This window comes from Cornus florida, unplaced genomic scaffold (assembly GCF_030987335.1).
Source record: "Cornus florida cultivar Cherokee Brave unplaced genomic scaffold, ASM3098733v1 CherokeeBrave_3.0.0_Hap2_Chr05, whole genome shotgun sequence".
NCBI classification, from domain to species: domain Eukaryota; kingdom Viridiplantae; phylum Streptophyta; class Magnoliopsida; order Cornales; family Cornaceae; genus Cornus; species Cornus florida.
In genome coordinates, this window is record NW_026775575.1 from 88,112,873 (window position 1) to 88,132,395 (window position 19,523).

At 35.0% G+C, this 19,523-nt stretch overlaps 1 protein-coding gene and 1 pseudogene across 1 annotated transcript; one reads left to right on the forward strand and one right to left on the reverse strand.

Moving 5' to 3' along the window:
- Window positions 1-6,029: 6,029 nt before the first annotated feature.
- On the forward strand, window positions 6,030-6,128 carry LOC132310682 (small nucleolar RNA R71; annotated as a pseudogene).
- Window positions 6,129-14,842: 8,714 nt separating this feature from the next.
- LOC132310328 (polygalacturonase-like) lies at window positions 14,843-16,604 on the reverse strand. The gene is made up of 4 exons (XM_059808513.1): window positions 16,441-16,604; window positions 16,054-16,338; window positions 15,394-15,912; window positions 14,843-15,264 (listed from the first exon to the last, which is right to left on the reverse strand). The coding sequence occupies exons 1-4, from the start codon at window positions 16,558-16,560 to the stop codon at window positions 15,040-15,042; spliced, it is 1,149 nt and encodes a 382-aa protein (XP_059664496.1). The 5' UTR covers window positions 16,561-16,604; the 3' UTR covers window positions 14,843-15,039.
- Between the last annotated feature and the right edge of the window lie 2,919 nt (window positions 16,605-19,523).

Genomic DNA, 19,523 nt, shown 5'->3' on the forward strand with positions numbered 1-19,523 from the left:
CTTTTTATATATATGTATATACATATATATACATATATATCTATATATATACATATACAACTATCCATGGGTAATTATCCATACCCATCCAACCTCCTATCCAAGTAGTTCATGGGACCCAATTAGTTAGCCCATTACCACTAACCATAACCATAAAATAAAATAAAATAAAATATTTAATCATTTAATTAACAATTAATTACAATTAATCAAATACATCATTTAAGCACACAATCTAATTAAACAAATAATACAAATAACACCTAGACAAAATACAAATAACATATAGATAAGTAGCCAATTAATCAAGTAACACTTAATTCAATTAAACACATAAACAATTAGTCAAATAATCAATTAAACAATTAAAAAAAAATACAATAAAAATAAATAAATAAATACCGAGACTATCCTTTTAAAATTAGGGGTATTACAGCATGTTTATCTTTTGATGGATTATACTTGTTTGAGACCTAATGTACCTTTTGATTACTTACATGGCAACCATGTGTTGCTATGTAAGTCTTGACCATCATATGTTGTTTTTCCCTCAATTTAGGTATAATCTAGCATATGTATAGGGATGGAGGCGGATTCACTTCCCTAGTCTCCTCTTCTTAATCTTTTCATCCTAAATTCCTTGCAAATTATTGTTTTATGCATTCTGAATTTGTAGTTTAGTGACAAACAAAACAAACCCTTTATGAACACCCCTTATCACTCTAAAATGACTCTAGACACTTAGGTTGCCATAGATTAGCGCAGTCCCAGTGGTTTGACTTACCTGACCAATAGCCCTATTTTACAATGATTTGTGCTATTGCGAAGGTTGATGTTTAATTGACCAACCGATCAATTATCATTCTAGTTTCTTTTCAGCAAATTTTTATTCTCATTTCCTTCTAGTATTCTGTGTTCGTTTATAGCTAATTGGTTTGATATCCTCGGGTAATCGGGCATGGGACTGGCCAACCCGCATTCGAAAATCCGGGGGTATCACATCCTCCTCAGCCTTTAGTTCCTCTGCAGCCACTACCGCGTGGTCTTGCAGTCTAGTAATGATGGCATTATAGCTCTTGTTCCAGTCCTTCTTCAAGAAGTGATAGGAACCTCTCTCAGGGTGCTCCCGATGATGAATAGGGTAGCGCAGGTTAATAAGAGACTGGGTGATAAGGTGGCCGAATGGGAAAGACTTAGCCCGTCCGGGTGTCTCCTTGCTAATATATGTCAGATAGTCGCCTCTCCGCTGGATCTTGTGCCCTACCATGTAGATGTTTCAGAAAAGCACGGAATCAATGAACCACAGGTCATCTGGAAGATATGTCCAGGTGGCGATGGTCTCGACATCGGCATGGTGACCTGTAAGAAATACCGCCATGTCGGCATAAGAAGGCTTGTATAGCCTTGGATATAACTCTTGTAGCTCTGGAGGGCATCTGTGTGGACAATGACGAGAGCAGGCTAGCGAGTCCACAGTGATAGTGATCTGATGGCCATCTATAGAAGTGACCAGCTCTACTGTGGTACGCGGGGATGGTCAGAGGTTCTGGAAGAACAACCATAGCAGCCGCGGGTATACTGGCTCTGTAACTAGGGTAAGAATAGCTGCAAGGCCCATCTGAATGATGTCGTGGTAAGCTAATCAGGTCAGCACCGATCTGGAGAAAAAGGCTGTGTCGAACACCGACTCATGGTCGACTGCCATATGCACATATCTAGGCGCAGGCCTATCACGCTCCTGAGCTGGCTAGCGTAGTGGAGATGGTACTGGTGAATGCTCAGCTCCAGCATGTGGTGGAGATGGTGATGGTGTAAATGCAGGCGAAGCTGCAGAGATGGATGGAATATGGTCATCCTCAGCCTCATGAGCAGGTGACTGAAGTGGTGTAGGCTGTACTAGCTCCTCCTGTGCATGAGAGGGCTCTGCTGGCTCCTTTATCCGTGGTCTGATATGGCGCTGAGGCCCGTGTTGCCTCTTGGCAACAATCTTTCACTTAGTCATAGCCTGAAAAATAATTTAAAAACTTGCAAGGGGAGTTAGTACCAGAATTAAGAATTGAAAGCACAAAATAGAAACATGTATGTCAAATAAGATAGACAAATCATATAGATGACATGAATCTATGCAAGTGGCAGGATGTGAAGCATGCTAAGCAGTGTAAGTATGAAATGCATCCAATGTGGAATATCACAGGCATTGAGCAAATATAAGATAACATGAACACAAGATATGAAGAATGAAGTGTGTGTGTGAGATCTGTGAAATTCGATCGATCAGAAAAAGAAGTGAGATCGATCACAAAAGTTGGATCGATCTAAAATAAGTGAGATCGATCTCACTACTTCGATCGAACTGTGCTATGTGAAAAACGAGAAGTCACAGATCTGTGACCTTGGAAGCATGGGGCCTATACGAATGTGTTCATGGGCCCATCAACACAACACATCATCAAATCCCATCACTGTAGAAGGCCCATTCTCCCAAAATAAATCAAAAATATATAAAACATATATTCAAACATATATACACATATATACATATCTATAACTCAGTGCTTCGAAGCTTCAAAAATGGAGATTCAATCATGTATAAAGCATGAATGTAACATATAAAGCATGTAATCATCATATCGAAGCTTAAATCATAGATGAGATCTCGGACTTTACCTCAAAACGATAAGAGAAGTGGAGAAGGTACAAAGGAAGTAAAATCCGAGATAAGAGAGAGGGTGTAGCTTGGATCTCGCTAGAGATCTCGCCGGAGATCGAAGAGATGAAAGTGCACAGTGGCAAAGAGGGAAGCAAGGGTTTGGAGGGTTGGATCGATCTAAATGATTGATCTTGAGATCCTCCAAGTCTATTTTAAAAACATTTCCCAATTAGTTCGATCGATCGAACTGAGGTTTCAGATCAATCGAACTTTGATGAACTCTCCTCAAAGTATTTTTTGAAATTTTTGGAAAATGGAAAACTAAAATTAAAAATTAGAATTAAAATTAAAAATTGTAAAATAAAATAAAATAGAATAAAATATTTTTGGATTTTTATTTTCATTTTTTTTTTTAGATAAACAATAATAATTAAAAACTAAATAAACTAAAATATTTTTGTATTTTTGAAAACTTTTTGAAAAATAAAATAAAATGAAATGAAATGAAAATAAAATAAAAATAAAAATATTTTTTGGATTTTTGAAATTTGAAAAGTCAAAACAAAGTCAAACAATAAAATGGAGAACTGAGATCGATCAGAACAAGAGTTCGATCGATCAAACAAAGGGCAAAAATATGCAGGTTTTTGGCTCAGAAAATTAGCCAAGTGTTGGAACTTGAAGATCGATCGAAGAACTTCCGATTGATCTTGAAATGTTTCGATCGATGAGACAGAGAGATGATATATGCAGGTTGATGCAGGCTCAAAATTTTTCTAAGTGTTGGATCATGAGATCGATCAAACTTTGAAGTTGGATTGATCAAAGGTCTCTTGATCGATCTAAGAATAAGTTCGAACGATGGGACATAGGGGTGATTTGGATGCAGGTGGATGTAGGTAGAAAATTTTTCTAAGTGTTGGATGCAGGTGGAAGTTCGATCGATCGAACTCTCATATGAGATCGATCGAACTTATGCAAAATACTCAATCATAACACAAAATTCATGCAATCCTAATCACAGTTCCTAGCAATGCATATGAACCAAAAAGTATCTAGACTTCGCAAGAAATGAAATTTAAGATAGAAATGGGGGAGGAATAGGGTTTTGACACCCTACGAAATGTTTTTGCTAGTCTTTAACGTCTCTAGCAAGACATTGGGCTCTTTTAGCCCGGATCAAAGATCTTGTAATGCATCCCCTCCTTGTTGGGGGTGATAGATGCTTTGAACTCCACCCAACAAATGGTTATTTGAAGAACTTGTTGGATTAAGCTCAAAAGAAACTTTTCATCCTTTGTCTGTGCAATCATAACCCTTGGGCTTCCATGCCCTTTCAAAGCAAGAATTTGAAACAAGACTTTTAGAATGCAAGGTTAAAGATGATTCTTTGGAAGTTTTGGTCTTACACAAAAGCTCACTTCCTTGACATTGAAGATCATGACATTTATCTACAACATTAACCTCTCCTTCATATTTGTCAAATGAATTGGGTGTGGGATTAAAGATATTCAACTTCACCTTCATGTGGCCAAATGAGATCTTCATTATCCCTGTCCTACAATTGATGTTGGCATTAGCGGTTGCTAAGAAAGGACGGCCAAGTATAACGGGAATTTGGCTCTTAGGATTGGGGACCGGTTCCGTGTCTATGACAACGAAATCAACAAGAAAGAAGAATTTATCAATTTTAATCAAAACATCCTCAATGATACCTCTAGGCTTCTTGATAGATCGGTCGGCAAGTTGTAAAACTACCGACATCGGTTTTAATTCACCTAGGCCCAATTTTACATAAACCGAGTATGGAAGAAGGTTGACACTTGCTCCTAAGTCAAGAAGCGCCCGATTAATGATATGATCACCAATAATGCATGAAGTAGTAGGTGAACAGGGGTCCTTAAACTTTGGCAAAGTGTTATGTTGCAAAATTGAGCTTACTTGCTCGGTCAAAACCACTTTTCTTGGTGCTTGGCTCTTGTTCTTCCACTTTTGGGTACACAAGTCTTTCAAGAATTTGGCATAAGCCGGAATTTGCTTAATTGCATCCAGAAGTGGAAGATTAACTTTTACTTGCCTAAACATTTCCATAATTTCATTGGTTTTTGCCTTTTGCTTGTCTTTTGAAATGGATACTTTTAAGGTATCCAGAAATGAAACTTTTGGTTCAAACACTTTTTCAGAATTTTCTTTTGAACTCTCTTCAACATAAGAAGTTTTTAAATCACTTTGTTTCAAATCATTTTTCAGCAAAACTTTTTTAACATCATTTTTTAAAACTTCTTTTTCAAACATATTTTTCAAGACTTTCTCATTCACAAGATCATGTATATGCAATGAAGGAGGAATGGGATGTGAAACGGGACGGGTGACAACTTGAGGTTGCACCGGTTCACTCTTTTCATTGGACATTTCAACTTGATTGTCCACAATCCTATCACTCCGCAAGGTAGTCACCGCATTGACATGTTCAATGGTGTGGCCTTCCGATAAAGAATGGGTTTCCACAACACATTGCTGCTTAGGTGGGACATTAATAGGCATCTTTCCATTCTCTCTTGCATTGAGAGTGCCTGTTATTTGCCCTACTTGGGTTTCTAGCTTCGCAAAAAATTGAGAGTGAGAATGAAGCAATTGAGTGTTAGCCTCTAAAGTGCCCAAAGCATTTAAAACTTTTTCTTCAAAGGTGAGACTTCTAGTATTTCCTTGGGAATAAGATTGGTTGGAAAAATGAGAATTAGCAAATTGATTTCTTTGTGATTTATAAGGTCTATAACCTTGGGATCCTTGGTTTTGAAGTGGAGGTGGAATGTACTTCCCTTGAAAATCGCCTTGGGAACGGTTTGAGCCCTCTCCTTGGTTTTTCCAAGAGAAATTCGGATGATTCCTCCAACTTGGATTATAATGAGTACCATAAGGATTGTTCCCTTGGTTCACAAAAGCTGCATTGACTTGTTCATTAGGTTCATTTTGCATTTGTCCTTGAGGACAATGAGAAGTAAAATGATAAACACTAGAACAAGTCATACATGTTTCATTTGATGCACGATGAGAATGGTTAGGGAAGGAAGACACTTGGTTCGCCGAGTTTTGGTTAATCAAAAATTGGTCAAACCTTTGAGATAAAGACTTCATTTCGGCGGCTATTTCATTTGAATGGTCAACTTGATGTAAGCCAACACTCTTCCTACCTTGTGAATTTCTACCATTCTTGGATGATAATGTTCTATGCAAAGAATTTTCACTCATGCTCTCATAGAGATGCCACACGTCATCCTCATGCCTATCAATGTATGAGCCACCCATGGAAGCATCAACCATACCTTTATAATTGTCCGATAAGCTTTTAAAGAAATATTGAACTAATTGCCATTTGGGCATGTCATGATGTGGACACTTCCTAAGCAATTCATTGAAGCGTTCCCATGCCTCATGAAACGTTTCTCCATCCCCATGTGAAAATTCTCGAATTGAGGTTCTCATAGCATTGGTTTTAGAAACCGGATAGTACTTCTTCAAGAACTCTTGTTGCATTTCTGCCCAAGAAGTGATTGAAAAAGGCCTAAGATTGTTAAACCAGTACTTTACCTTGTCTTTTAAGGTGAATGGAAAAAGTTTGAGTCTTAAGACCTCTTCCGGCATGTCCGTATATTTTACGGTGAAACATATTTCAAGAAACTCATCCAAATGCTTGTAAGGTTCTTCACTTGGAAGTCCATGATAGTTAGGAAGCATTTAAATGGTTTGTGGCTTAATTTCATAATGATGTGCTCTAAATGGAGGCAATTGGATGCATGTAGGTGCATTATACTCATTAGGCACATAATGGTCTCTTAAAGCAAGAGGTGGATTAGCTACTTGAGGTGCAACATGAACACCTTGGTTTTGAATTCCTTGATTGATGATGGGAGGTTGTGGAGCATACATTGGCCTTGGCATTCCATAGGGAGCTTGGCCTTATTGCTGTGGTGGTTGGTAAATGTATGGCCTAGGCATGCCTAATGGTACTTGTATGTTCTCATTGTGCACATTAGGATGAAGAATACCTTGTTGGTCTATGTGACCAAGGTCCTCAACATGATCATCATTATGGTCATCCATTAATAGATTGGTTCTATTTGAACTTCTTCTTTCCCTAGGGTTTCTAACAATGGATTCAAGATACAAATATAAAGGGACAAGAGTTGGTCTCAATGAACGACGTCCATACATGTATAATGCAAAACACAATAAGAACAAAGAATGACAAACACTATGCCTTCACAACAATTTCAATGAAACTTCCTCCACAAACACTTAACCCATATTCCTATACTTTAACAACAATGATACAAAGTACAATTAAGAAACAAGCCTCCACGCGGGCCGACGATTTAACTAAAGGATTGAGTAAAGAGAGTCTCACAAAGGTCCTTTAGCACTTCAACTCCAAATTTAAAGCTTAGCTCAAATTTTTTTAAAATTTTTTTAGCATTTTTCCTTGCTTACTTAGCTCGAATGCTCCTTTGCTTGCTTCCTCTCCAACAATGCACCTAGTCAAGTAAGAACAACACAATAAGTAACCAAAAAGAAAAATAAAAGTAAAGAAAAGACACGATCAAAAGAGTACTAATCCTAATTGATTCCACAATTCCGACGTTGCCTAATCAAATCAATCCCCGGCAACGGCGCCAAAAACTTGACCGGTTCATCGCACTACCATCAAGTTTGGAGAGTGTGAATTTTAGGTGAGGGCCAAGAGTTTTACATTTATAGAAGCCACAACTACCTTTCACTATAAATATAGCTAGGGCAAGTAGGGATCGTCCCAAGGGATTGTGAGGGTCGAACAAGGTTGTGGAATCGCTATTAGGGCTAGTAGGTCGAGTGATCAAACAATTGGTTGGTTGGTTGATTAGACTAGAGAACAACTAAATTAAACTTAGTGATAACAAAAAAATGCAATTAAGAACAAATAAGAGAGAGAAGAGTCTTGGGGTTTAGAGATCACCACCAAGCAATGCATTTCTATACCATTGACTAGTGACTAATAAGAGCAAATGGTGTGTTGCAATCTTGTGTGTGTGTTTGGTTGATTCAATAAGTAAGGATGACTAGTTAAGCATGTATCGTCTAAACATCATGTGAAAGGCACAATATATCTAAGCAATGAAGCATATATTGTCTAAACAATATGTGAAAGACACAATAAATCAAAACAAGTCATTAATCCTTTCATTAAGCTCATAATCCAAATACAACACAAGGTTAGAGACATATGCTACTTGCATTCAAAAGCATGGATCATCAAGCAACAAGCATGGATTGTCCTCCCATTTAAAACTACACTACAACTACACTACATCTACACTACTAGCATGAAAATAAACTAAGGAAGAGGCACAATCCATCAAGGAATGAGTATGAACCATCAAGAAAATCACAAGAGCATTCCATTAAGCACTATGTTTTGACAATCTCTAAATCTATAGCATCAATACACATAGACATGCATCAATAACACAAAATCTAGAGACCAGCACATGAACATCTATTCTAATATACATAGACATATGGATAGAATGAAATGATCAATTGAAAGCATTTAATCACATAAATCATTGAGCAATCAAGATCTATATATATCAAAGTGTCAAAACATTAATTACAACACTAATCCCTCAATAATACACAAGATTAAGATATAGGAAGCATGCTTGGGGCTAACTCTAGCCCCAAGAGGATGTCTAGCCACTCATGGTGATGTTGCTCCAACCCTCAAGGGCTAACTCCATAGAAGAAATTTGCTCCTTGGTGATGAAGAACTCCAATGGTGTCTCTAGCCTCCTCCTCCTCTAAGCTTGCCTCATTTGAGAATAATCCCTAGAATTGTATATCTCAAATGCTAAGTCTCTTTTTTTCTCAAAAAGTGCATCATATTTCTTTTATAAGTAGGTCAAGTGACACACAAAATGAGCTGGGGTTGTGCAAAGAATATTCTCTAATGATTGGATAGAGGACAGATTGAACAAGCTGGCTTTTTAACCTTTTCGCACTAGAGGAAGTTCGATTGATCGAACCTTGAACTTGGAGCGATCGAACTTGGCTGAGATCCATCGAACTGAGGCTGGATCGATCCAACTGGTTGAGCTTTTTGGGAAAAGACAAATTCGAGATATTTTAGTAGATATTTTTGGGAAAAGGACAAAAGTGGTTAGTGGGTGGTACAGCTGTGGATAAGATCAATCATTTGAATAAGGATAAAAGTGTTCGATCGATCGAAGGGTGGTGTTGGATTGATCGAACTTTGGACTTTATGCTTTGGGTCAAGGTTTGGATCTATCTTGAAGTACTGAGATTGATCAGTGTTCGATCGATCGAACCTTGAAGTTGGATCGATTGAACTTTGCTGCTTCCTACCTTTGGCTTCATTTGCTTCTTTCTTTCTCCACTTTGCTCCTTTCTTTGTTTAATACCAGAATTGCTTCAATTAAGCTCTTATTTGGCTGAGTTAGCTTATTTTCGGGATAAGTGCCTGAAAATGGAAATAATTCGAAATCAATCTAAAACGGTAAAGTAAGATAGATAAAGGTACTAGAATACTTAAGCTTAAGGGGTTTAAATATGCACTTTTCAGTGCTCATCACAACCAAAGAAAGGGAAACAAAGAAAATGGATCATGGGATTATAATTCATATTAATCATACATGAATTTTACAAATTCACCATCCATTCCATCACACATGAAATGCAATGTTCCCTTCTTCCTTCCCTAACCCAACCTCACTAAAACCATTATATCCACCACTTTAATTTACAATGCCACCATCATCCCATTTCCTAACCTTCTCTCCCACACCAAACCTTCATCCTCTCAACTCACCCCATGCCAAGAATATGCATATCATATAATCATTAACCAATGTACAAATTATGATATATATCATAGTCATCTTATTAAGACATCCAAAACATGAAGTCAATCATACAAATCATAATTTCATATTTCATCATAGAAAAATAGTATGCTTGATACAAATAAAAGAAGCCATCACATTCTCAACCCAAGTAATTAGATCAATTATATCTCATGCTTAACATCACAACAAAAAAAAAAATTACAAACTAATCAAGCTTCACAATATCAAGATTTTCATGTAAGAAAATACATAGAAACTCATTAAAATCTTGGGAATTTTGTAATTTAAATTTTCCCTACCTCAAGATAGCAAACCAAACAAGTCCTTAACAAGCCCTAACTTTGAAATCCTCCAAACCCTAGCAATATGGGTGCCAAATGGAAGCTTTCATCAAGCTCATCAACTTCCTCTCTATGGCATCACCAAAAATACCTTCTAATCTCCCAAAATCCAAGGTTGAAACATATGTGAGATATGTGTGATATAGATATGGAATATAGAGAGAGGAAAATGAAGACAAAAAAGAGGAAAAGGTGATGCCCGAAATGGAAGGGGAGGGGGTAAAAGTTGGTTTTGCATTTGGTCAAGTGGTCTTAATGGTGCCACTTATCAAGCAAAGAAGGGTTTATACTTTTGGTGAAGTTTCAATCTTGCCCTTGCTCATTCAATGTAATGCCTCTTCTATCCTCCAAAATATTGTCCCAACTATGTAGCTATATGAATATGAATATATGAGGGAAATGTCCATAATGCCCCTCACTTAAAATGAGAAAACCAGGAGAAGTTCTCAAGTTTGGAAATCGTCCCGACTTTTAAAAAATTCTAAAAATGATACCGTCACTTCTAATTAACTTAAAATGACCAAAAATACACTTCTAAAACCCTCGGCTCAAAAAAATGACCAAAACGCCCCTCAGGGCCCACATAGCATGCAAAACGAGGCAAGGATTAAAATAATCCAAAAAAATTAAATAAATTCCAGAAAATAGAAAATAAGGAAAATTAGTAACATTACAGGTGAATTGGTTTATAACACTTCTTTCCATAATTTAAGTCCTTTACAACTGACGTGAACCAAATCAGAAAGAACTAACTTTAACAGAGATGACAGTATGACTGAAAACCTAATTCCTTACAACTGTTTGATGAAATTCCTCAGTCATAGAAAGCTAATTCACACATGCAAATTTTTTATAAGGAAAAACCCCTATGTGAGGTTAACAAACCTTGAAGATATAGGAGTTCAACCTTCTTTCACTATGAATGATTGAATGATTACTCTCAAAACTATCTCACACTCAATCTATTAGTCCCATCTTTGATTTAGGATTTGCCCTTTTATATGTCAAAAAGTTGTCACATGTCCATTTTAGTAAGCTTAATTAATTGATTCTTGAGTGTTCAGTGCATTAGAGAGGTTTATAAGTGTAGCATTGTCATTTTACATTCATGAGATATCATTTGAGATAGCTTAAGGAAGCTATCTTGTGTTAACAGTGCTTGTTATAGTCAAATTAGGGTTTACAGGACTGTTCAGAGGTTGATATTTGACTATAGAGTTTTTTAGGGGAAATTAAGTCTTTTCACATTTGCATTCTATCATAATACCCTTGTTTGTGATAGTACATTGTATTGTAATGCTCTTATTCACAGTTTGATCAAGTGTTCATAGTTGTAGCTGTAGAATCCTGTGTATATTGAAAAGTGTCCCTTACAGGGGTATTTTGATAAATACAACTGATGAACATCCTTGTGACACGTGCCTTGTGGTCCTAGTGTGAGAAAATGAAGCTTATTATGCATTTCTTAAGGGTTAAGCTTGATATATATCACTGGTGTATACATATATATAAGCTGTCAATTTGCATGCTCACTAGAGGACAAAATATTGAGCTGTAGTAAGGGCAATGTAGTCCTTTCATTGAGAGAATGTCAGAACATTATCTGGCCAATGATTGGTATGTGATACCATGTGGATTTCCTCATTAGGGTAGGACTACATTCTATTATACCCTATATATATAAATATATATATATATATATATATATATATATTGTTATAGAAAGTAAACCCCTTAAGGCCAAATTTTGAGCATCCTCTGTTAGCATCCTTAAGCTACATTGATAAATAATTCGAGACATTAAGAACAATGACATATATCTAAGTTTTGATAGTATTTTGAGAGCTGAATTCAACTCAAAGATAAACATGGTATGTGTGAATCATTGAAAATGAAGATGAAGGTGGCTTTGAGGTGCCTTATTGCTGATAAAAAGAGGTCCAGAGGTTTAATCCAAGCTTGAGGCCATTTCAAAGGGTTCTAGACGTCGAGACAAGTTTGTTTTACCATTTTACAACTGTAGGACTTGAGGTTATGTTCATATTTTTGCTGTAGTTGATTTTGATGTCTCAAACCTTAACATAAGCCTTGTTTTTCTGGTTTAGTCTTCTGTCATAAGTATATATGCATGTCATCTTGCTGTGAGTTGAAATCTTATCATTTGAGCAAGTTTCTATAGTTGAATCAAAGCTATGGAAGTTGAGAGTTAGACAAAAATATGGTCAAATTGAGATTTGGCTTTTGAAACCCTAGTTTTAGGGTTTTTTTTTTTTGCAGAATTAGCCTTATTGAGCTAAGACTTTGATATACCTTGTTTGAATTATTGAGAATATCATATGAGTATGTGTATAATATTGGTATAAGGTTGAGGGTTCCATGCATAGGGTTGTGATAATACGAAATTCCATTTTTACCCTTCAGAGCACATATTCTACAGAATGTTGGTTTGTTGATGTGATTGATACTTTAAGCTATAATCTCACTCTGTAATAGCTTAAGTATTATTGTAATACATCTTTATATATGTATTTGGTGAGATGTCAAAGCTTATACGGTCCAAGCAGGGTTGTTGTGGATAAGGGGAGTGTAAGTATGCATTGTTGTGAGCTAGGATGTGCGCAGAGTGAGAGACAGCTGAGTGTGTATCTACTTGCATTACAACTAGTGGGGCTTATATTGGCTATGGCTAAGAACCAAGATTTTTGATCTCTAATTGAGAGAGATTTTCCTTGTAAAAATCACTGTGTACTTGTGTATGCTTGTGTAATCCTTAAACAACATTCAAATTGAATTAAGCAATGATGAAAAGTTTGTAGAAGAACCAATTCAACCCCCTATTGGTTCATCAATTGGAATCAGAGCTTTAGTCTGCCTTACAAAGGATTAACTAATATGCATAAAAGATCTTGAAGAAATGGATAAAGGTCAAGTCACAAACAAATCCTTAGGGTTTGATGGATTAAACTATGATTCTTGGAAGACTAGAATGAAGTCCTTTCTCATGTCTCAATCCTATATGATGTCTGGCATGCCATTGTTATTAGTGTGGTTGTTCTCAATCCGGATAATCCTTCAACTGATAACAAAACAGCTTTATCAAATGATATATGGAAGAGCAAAACATGCTTTTTCTGTGCTCTCAAGCAATAAGAGTTCACAAGGATAAAAACTGTAAAAGAGCTAAAGAAATATGAGACTGTAACGACCCAAACTCGGGAGTCTGAATCGCTAACCGGGTCTTTACCTAACCCGGGAACACCCATGGGTAAAATGGTTATTTTGACCAAAGCAATGTATTAAGGGTCATCATAATGTCATAATAGTCATTACTAATCAAATTGGTTCACTTATGGTGAAAGAATCAACTCCGTCTTCAAATCGGTCCAGGGTAACCAGGCTAATTTGCTCTTTTTGGACTACGCAACACATTGGGACCTTACTAATATATATAAATTATATATATATATATATTAATTTATATAAATAATGCCTTTTACCATGACCATACTAATGTAACTGTTGCCAGAATTGATTTCAATATAGAGAACTTATTTAATCTCTAAATTTATATTTAATTATTAATTGAAAAAGTTCTCTTTTAGTGTTATTTATTTATTTATATTTCTTTCTAAAGTGTGGGTTTCATCTCCTTCAGACTTTTTCTTAGAAACGGATGCAAATCACAACCATAGTGAAGGAAAACAGAAGCATAGTAAAGCTTACGTGTAATACAAAATTAGAGGTGAAACTAAAATATTCATTACTTTGAGAAGATGGGTTTGATTGGGGATTTTCTCTCTTATTCTTTTATCTGTGAGAAAATAATCACCATGGAGAGTAAGAAGGTGAGTACAGCATCGGATCTATTTTTTTGATAATTTACTATTAACGTTGGGAAATTCTGTTTCAATTTTAAATTACATTTTCAAAAATACATAATTTATTGGTTTAAATTACATTTTGGCTTACTGCAGAGGATCCTAGTCCGGTGTAACTAACACAAAAATCTTTTTTTAGTGCTGGTGTAAAAAAGGCGAATGAGAGAGAAAGAAAGAAGGAAAAAAAGTATTTAATGATACAAATTTTTGGTCCTAATATTAAATTTCTATATTGGTTTTGGTTAGAATGTATGAAAAAATGTGAATGATGAGTTGAAAAAAAAAAAAAATTATATAAGGATGTAAATCTTTGGGCCCAATATTAATGGTATCATCGGCAGGAGAGAGAAAATAGAAAAAAGAAGTTTTAGAATATAAATACTTGAGGCTTAATATAAAATCGGAATGAGAGAGAAGAGAGAAATGAGAAATAATTAAGTTATAGTAGGATATAAATATTTGAGACCTAATATAAAATTGAGGGAGCTGGAGAGAAAAAAAGAAACAAAATAAGTTATTTTAGGATATAAATCTTTGAGGCCTAATATATATATTTTTTTTTTTTTTTTTTTTTGCATTTATTAGAGTTTAATAAAATTAGAAAATAATTACTACTATAGTATAACTTAATATAAGTAAAAAAAAAATTTATAATTTTGGCCCTTGTGTTTTTATATGAATTATTTCACCATATTTAAATTGTGGTCGGCAGAACTTTCACAGTAGATGTATCACATTTTGGTTCAGTTTTAATATAAATTAACTTTCCGCATATCAATACCCTAATAATTAGAAATTTTGTATAGGAATTATTAGTTATTTTAGCATAATTTCTTATTTTAGTTAGTCTTTTACATTAAGAATTATAAGACTTCTATTGCAAAAAATATATAAATTACTACCTATAAATTTTTATTATTTTTACACTATTAATTTGGCTCCCCCAAGTTAAAATTCCTGGGTGTGCCCCTTTATACACTAACGGCTTATTTATGTTTTGGTACCATAAAAAGTATTTGATACCTTGATCAAACCGGATAATCAATAAACAAGAGCTGTAAATTTGGAAGAAGATGACAAAAAATAAAAATATGAATTGAACGATGTTATAATTTTGAGATGCTGAGGCCAATCACATATCTCCAATAGTGAATCTTTATTAATCAATAAAGAATACACTTTGGTAAGAGTTCACAGCCACAACCATTCCGTCATTTGTTTCAAGCACATTAGTATCAAGAAGATTAAAAGAAGAAGAAGAATCAAGAAGATTAAGCTGGACCGAGTGCAGGATTTATTTTGCCGCAAGGAGTTGGCTTAAGGTTTGTGACTAGAGACTTGGCAGCGCCTCCTTTAAATGTCAGGTCAATGTTACCTATCTCCACTTCTTGGCATGGCAGAGTCTTGCTACAAACAAGCTTGATAGCAACGTCGGTTAAGGAGCTGCCACGAATGTTTTTGAAGCTGACTTTGCTGATCTTGACTTGAGATGGAGGCTGAAAATGTACGAACACCGAAAGTGATTAGCAAATTAATCATTCGAATGGTTAAATTTCTTTGTGAAAAAAGAAAGAAAACAACGTACGTATTAGCTAGCTAGGCAGTGCAGTTGAAGTAGTACGTACCTTTGGTGGGCATTTTAAATTTGCATCGCAGTACTCTTGATCAATGATGATGGGGTTATAGACTTCTTTCATGATCAGATCCTCGAAATGCATATCAGCTGCAACGCTAGGAGGGGATCCTGGCCATGTTTTAATTCTTACTCCATTGGTTGTGTTGCTGAAGGTGCAATCCTTAACTGTAATTCCCTGGATAGGTTGTTCATTTGGGTACTTGCCGAGACTCCCAATGCTGATGCCATGGCCAGGTCCACAGGCAATTTTTTCGATGTTAGTGCGTGAGACTCCATCGCCAAAGGATACGCAGTCATCCCCTGTTGCTATTTTTGAATCAAGGACTTTAATATCGTTTGAACGTGCAATGTGGAGTCCATCAGTGTTATGGCTATCTCCTGGTGCAATGATGTTAAGCTTTGCAAAAGTCATATTACTGCCTCCCAATACAGTAATATGGAACATTTTGGGGTCCTTGGTAGTTATGTCAGTGATCATAGAATTGTTTACGTAGTTGAACCTTAAATTCTGCATGTTATATATCCACAAATCACAAATACGTACAACACAGATACGACGCGTCATTTGTTAATTAACAGAAACTAAAATTCATGTTGGAAATTTAAGATGGAATTGCAAATATATATTTATATGAATCTGCATGCTTACAGCGGGACGTTTTGTGTTTTTAGTTTTCCAAGCATCGGCACCCATGCCATCGACGGATCCACCACCTGATAGGGTGAAACCATTAACTTTTTGGAAAACAATCCAGGCTTCGGTAGGGATTTGTGCGAGAGCTGGGGCCTTGAGGTTGCCTTTGAGTATAACCCCGATAGGAGCCTTGCAAGGACCTTCAAGGACCACCGGACCACACGGAAATAGCCCTGGTGGAATTGTGACTGTGCTTGGAGTTGGACATAAACATGCCTCTTTCCAAGCACTCATTAGAGCCTGAAATTAAATTGAAGCATACATTATTGATCCAGAAATGATTGATTGATTATTAATGCACGTACGTAAACAAAATTAAATTATTAAAGTTCTTTCTATCACCTGTTTGACATCGCAATTGGGTTTCGCACCATATTTTGTTACATCAAAATCCCCTCCTTCTGCAACATGTGCTAGAATTAGCAGAAGAGAAATGGCCTTGATACTTAATCTCAAACCCATCTTCTTCTTTTTCTTCTAGCAATGTGTTGGTTGAATTTGTTGACCAGAATGGATGTGTTGTGTTGAAAATCCAATCTTCTTTTGCACATATTTATAGTGTAAAATGGAAGCTCATCACCACTCAAACCCCCAACCAATTTTAGCTAATTCAAACTCTGAATTTGGTTGTAATGTTCTGTAATATTGTCCATTAATCAGGGTTTAATATGTTGGCTCAAATTCCTCCTACCTTAACCATTCCTTTTTATAAATATGTTTTTACTATTTTATTGATTCGAAGGTCAAATATATTTTTTCCCTCAATATTTAAGGGCCACATTCATTACTAAAGACATATCCGCCACATATCCACATTTCGCAATGGACAAAGTTTATGATTTCTTGCAATACCTAAACAAGATGCGTTGTCAATCATTTGATTCCGTTAAGCGAATGACATCGGATTCCTAACTATTTTTAAATATCTGCTAATCAGCAAAATGTAAGCCGGCTGGAGTCTTATTGACTTAGGCGATTGCCTAAGGCCGAAGACCCAAAATTTTAAAATTTTCTTATTTAACTTACTTATATTAAGTTATACTATAATTATTTTTTAATATTATTGTACTCTAATAAATAAATAAATAATAATTAAGGGACACATTCATTACTAAAGATATCTGCCACATTCCGCAATGGACAAAGTCTATGATGTCTTGTAACACCTAAACAAGATGTGTTGTCAATCATTTGATTCCTTCAAACGAACTACATCTGACTCCTAACTATTTTTAATTGTCTGCTAATCAACAAAATGACTGCTAATATTGTCTATATTTTGAAAGTTACCATGAATTTTTTACAGAAATAGCATCTGCTAGTTTAAAATATGCCTTACCTCATACTATTCATAAATTTCTAACCTAAGATTCCAAATTACTAAAAGGAGTGCTGAAAAAAATAAGTAAATAAATAATGTAAAAAATAAAATCATATTCCGGATACAAATATTAGGAGAAAAAAAATAGAAGAATTGGAAAATGGACTACTTAACAAAGATATAGCGACAATAATATAACGAGTGAGCAAAAGAGGGTTGATGGTATATTGTCTTTATTGATACGTAATAGTAAAATCTCTCTCTTCATGGACACGGTCCTAGTCATCTAGAGTAGTATGACCATATAAAAGATTGTATTGTGTGTAGATGTGTATGATTATTATCTCCACATATATATATGCTTGTATGATTGATGTGATGATGATCATGCTTCCGATGAATGAGGGTTTTAATCTCAACTGTTGCGAAACGTGCAAGTTTTAAAAAAAATTTGAGGGATTTTCATATATAGATCTTGATTCATCACATAGAGACAAGTTTTATACAAAAATAAAATATGATGTACCATTCAATTAATAAATTGAATACTTATATCAAATGTTTGAGTAAACCATTAAATCTTTTCTCTAAAGTGAATGTTCCCACTTATTGTAAATCCCTTAGCAAGATCCTTTCTCCTTCTTCTTAATCGTAATCTCTTTAGGAATTACCAGTATACTTCGATAAATGACCTTAGAGACAAGGCTTGTGGTAGCCTCATTTAGAAGAGAAAGCAAACCCTAAAAACTAGAAAGAGAAAATGTATTCCTTTTTCTTTCCAAAAATCTCTCCTAAAATATACATGGAGTACCCATGTATATATAGGCAAAATAAAGATAAGGAAATAAAATAATATATTCTTCTCAATCTCTAATTCACATATCTCAATTCTAATAGGACTCCAATATCAACTTGGGCTATGGGTGAGAATCCTTTGATTTTACTATTTTCTTGGCTACTATAAATTAATAATTGGTCTGGTCCATTAAACCATGGACCCAATTCAATTAATTTATAAATTAATTTTTACTCCACTAAAAGAAATTAATTGCACTCCAATTAAATAGTAAATAACATCTAATTTAATGTTATACTTTGACCCCTCTATGCATAATTATTTATCGAATTATAAAGTCATTAATCCAACAACATAATTAATATAATTATTTTATTACCTTTGATTATTTCCGGCTTGATCACAATAAAAGTTTGTTTGACAAAAATACTAATTTACTAAATAAATATATAGAAAACATTTTGTCTAAAACATACGAAGGCCTTCGAATTTAATTTGTGATCAACCATAATCAATACAAAATAAATACAAGTAGCACTGATGCAAATATTGAGAATATAACCCTTTAACTATTAATTACATAATTATCCAAAGTGCCGATCTATAGATCCCGAAGTATCCGTCGAACAAATCAAAGTAATTATTAATTAATAAAAGAATGTATACTTCTTTCATGCTTGAGAGTCAAATGCCATGACAGTATTAGGGAGCAATTGCATACGACGACTTTCACAATATATCTTAACCTAACGCGGATTCAGTTCAAGTCTTAGTTAATAATGAGTCCATCCATAATTACCGACTATGAACTATTTATGATTACTATTTATGTTCATGTATTGATCGTCATCACATACATATATAAATATCTCTTTTTAATCAAGTGGACACTATCAATTCCATAATGAATCAAAACATAATACATTGAATTTACCAATTATAGAAAGTATAAATATTTCAGACTTGTCAGGAACATATGTCACTTTAATCCAAATAGGAATCCGCTATGCTAGGGCATATAAATCCCAACAACTCCTACTTGCCCTCATAGCCAATTCTAATTGCATCTAACTTCAATGTTATCCAGGTGACGATTAAAACTATTGATTAATGACACATTTGTTAAAAGATCAACAAAATTGTGTTCCAATGCAATATTATAGCCACAAGTACATTTTCTTGTCGGACAATATCATGTAGGATATGATACTTCCTCTCAGTGTACTTTGTTCCTTTATGGAACCTTGGGTCATTGGTTTGAACTACTTCTGCACTATTGTCGCAATATAGCTCGATAGGCAGGCTAGT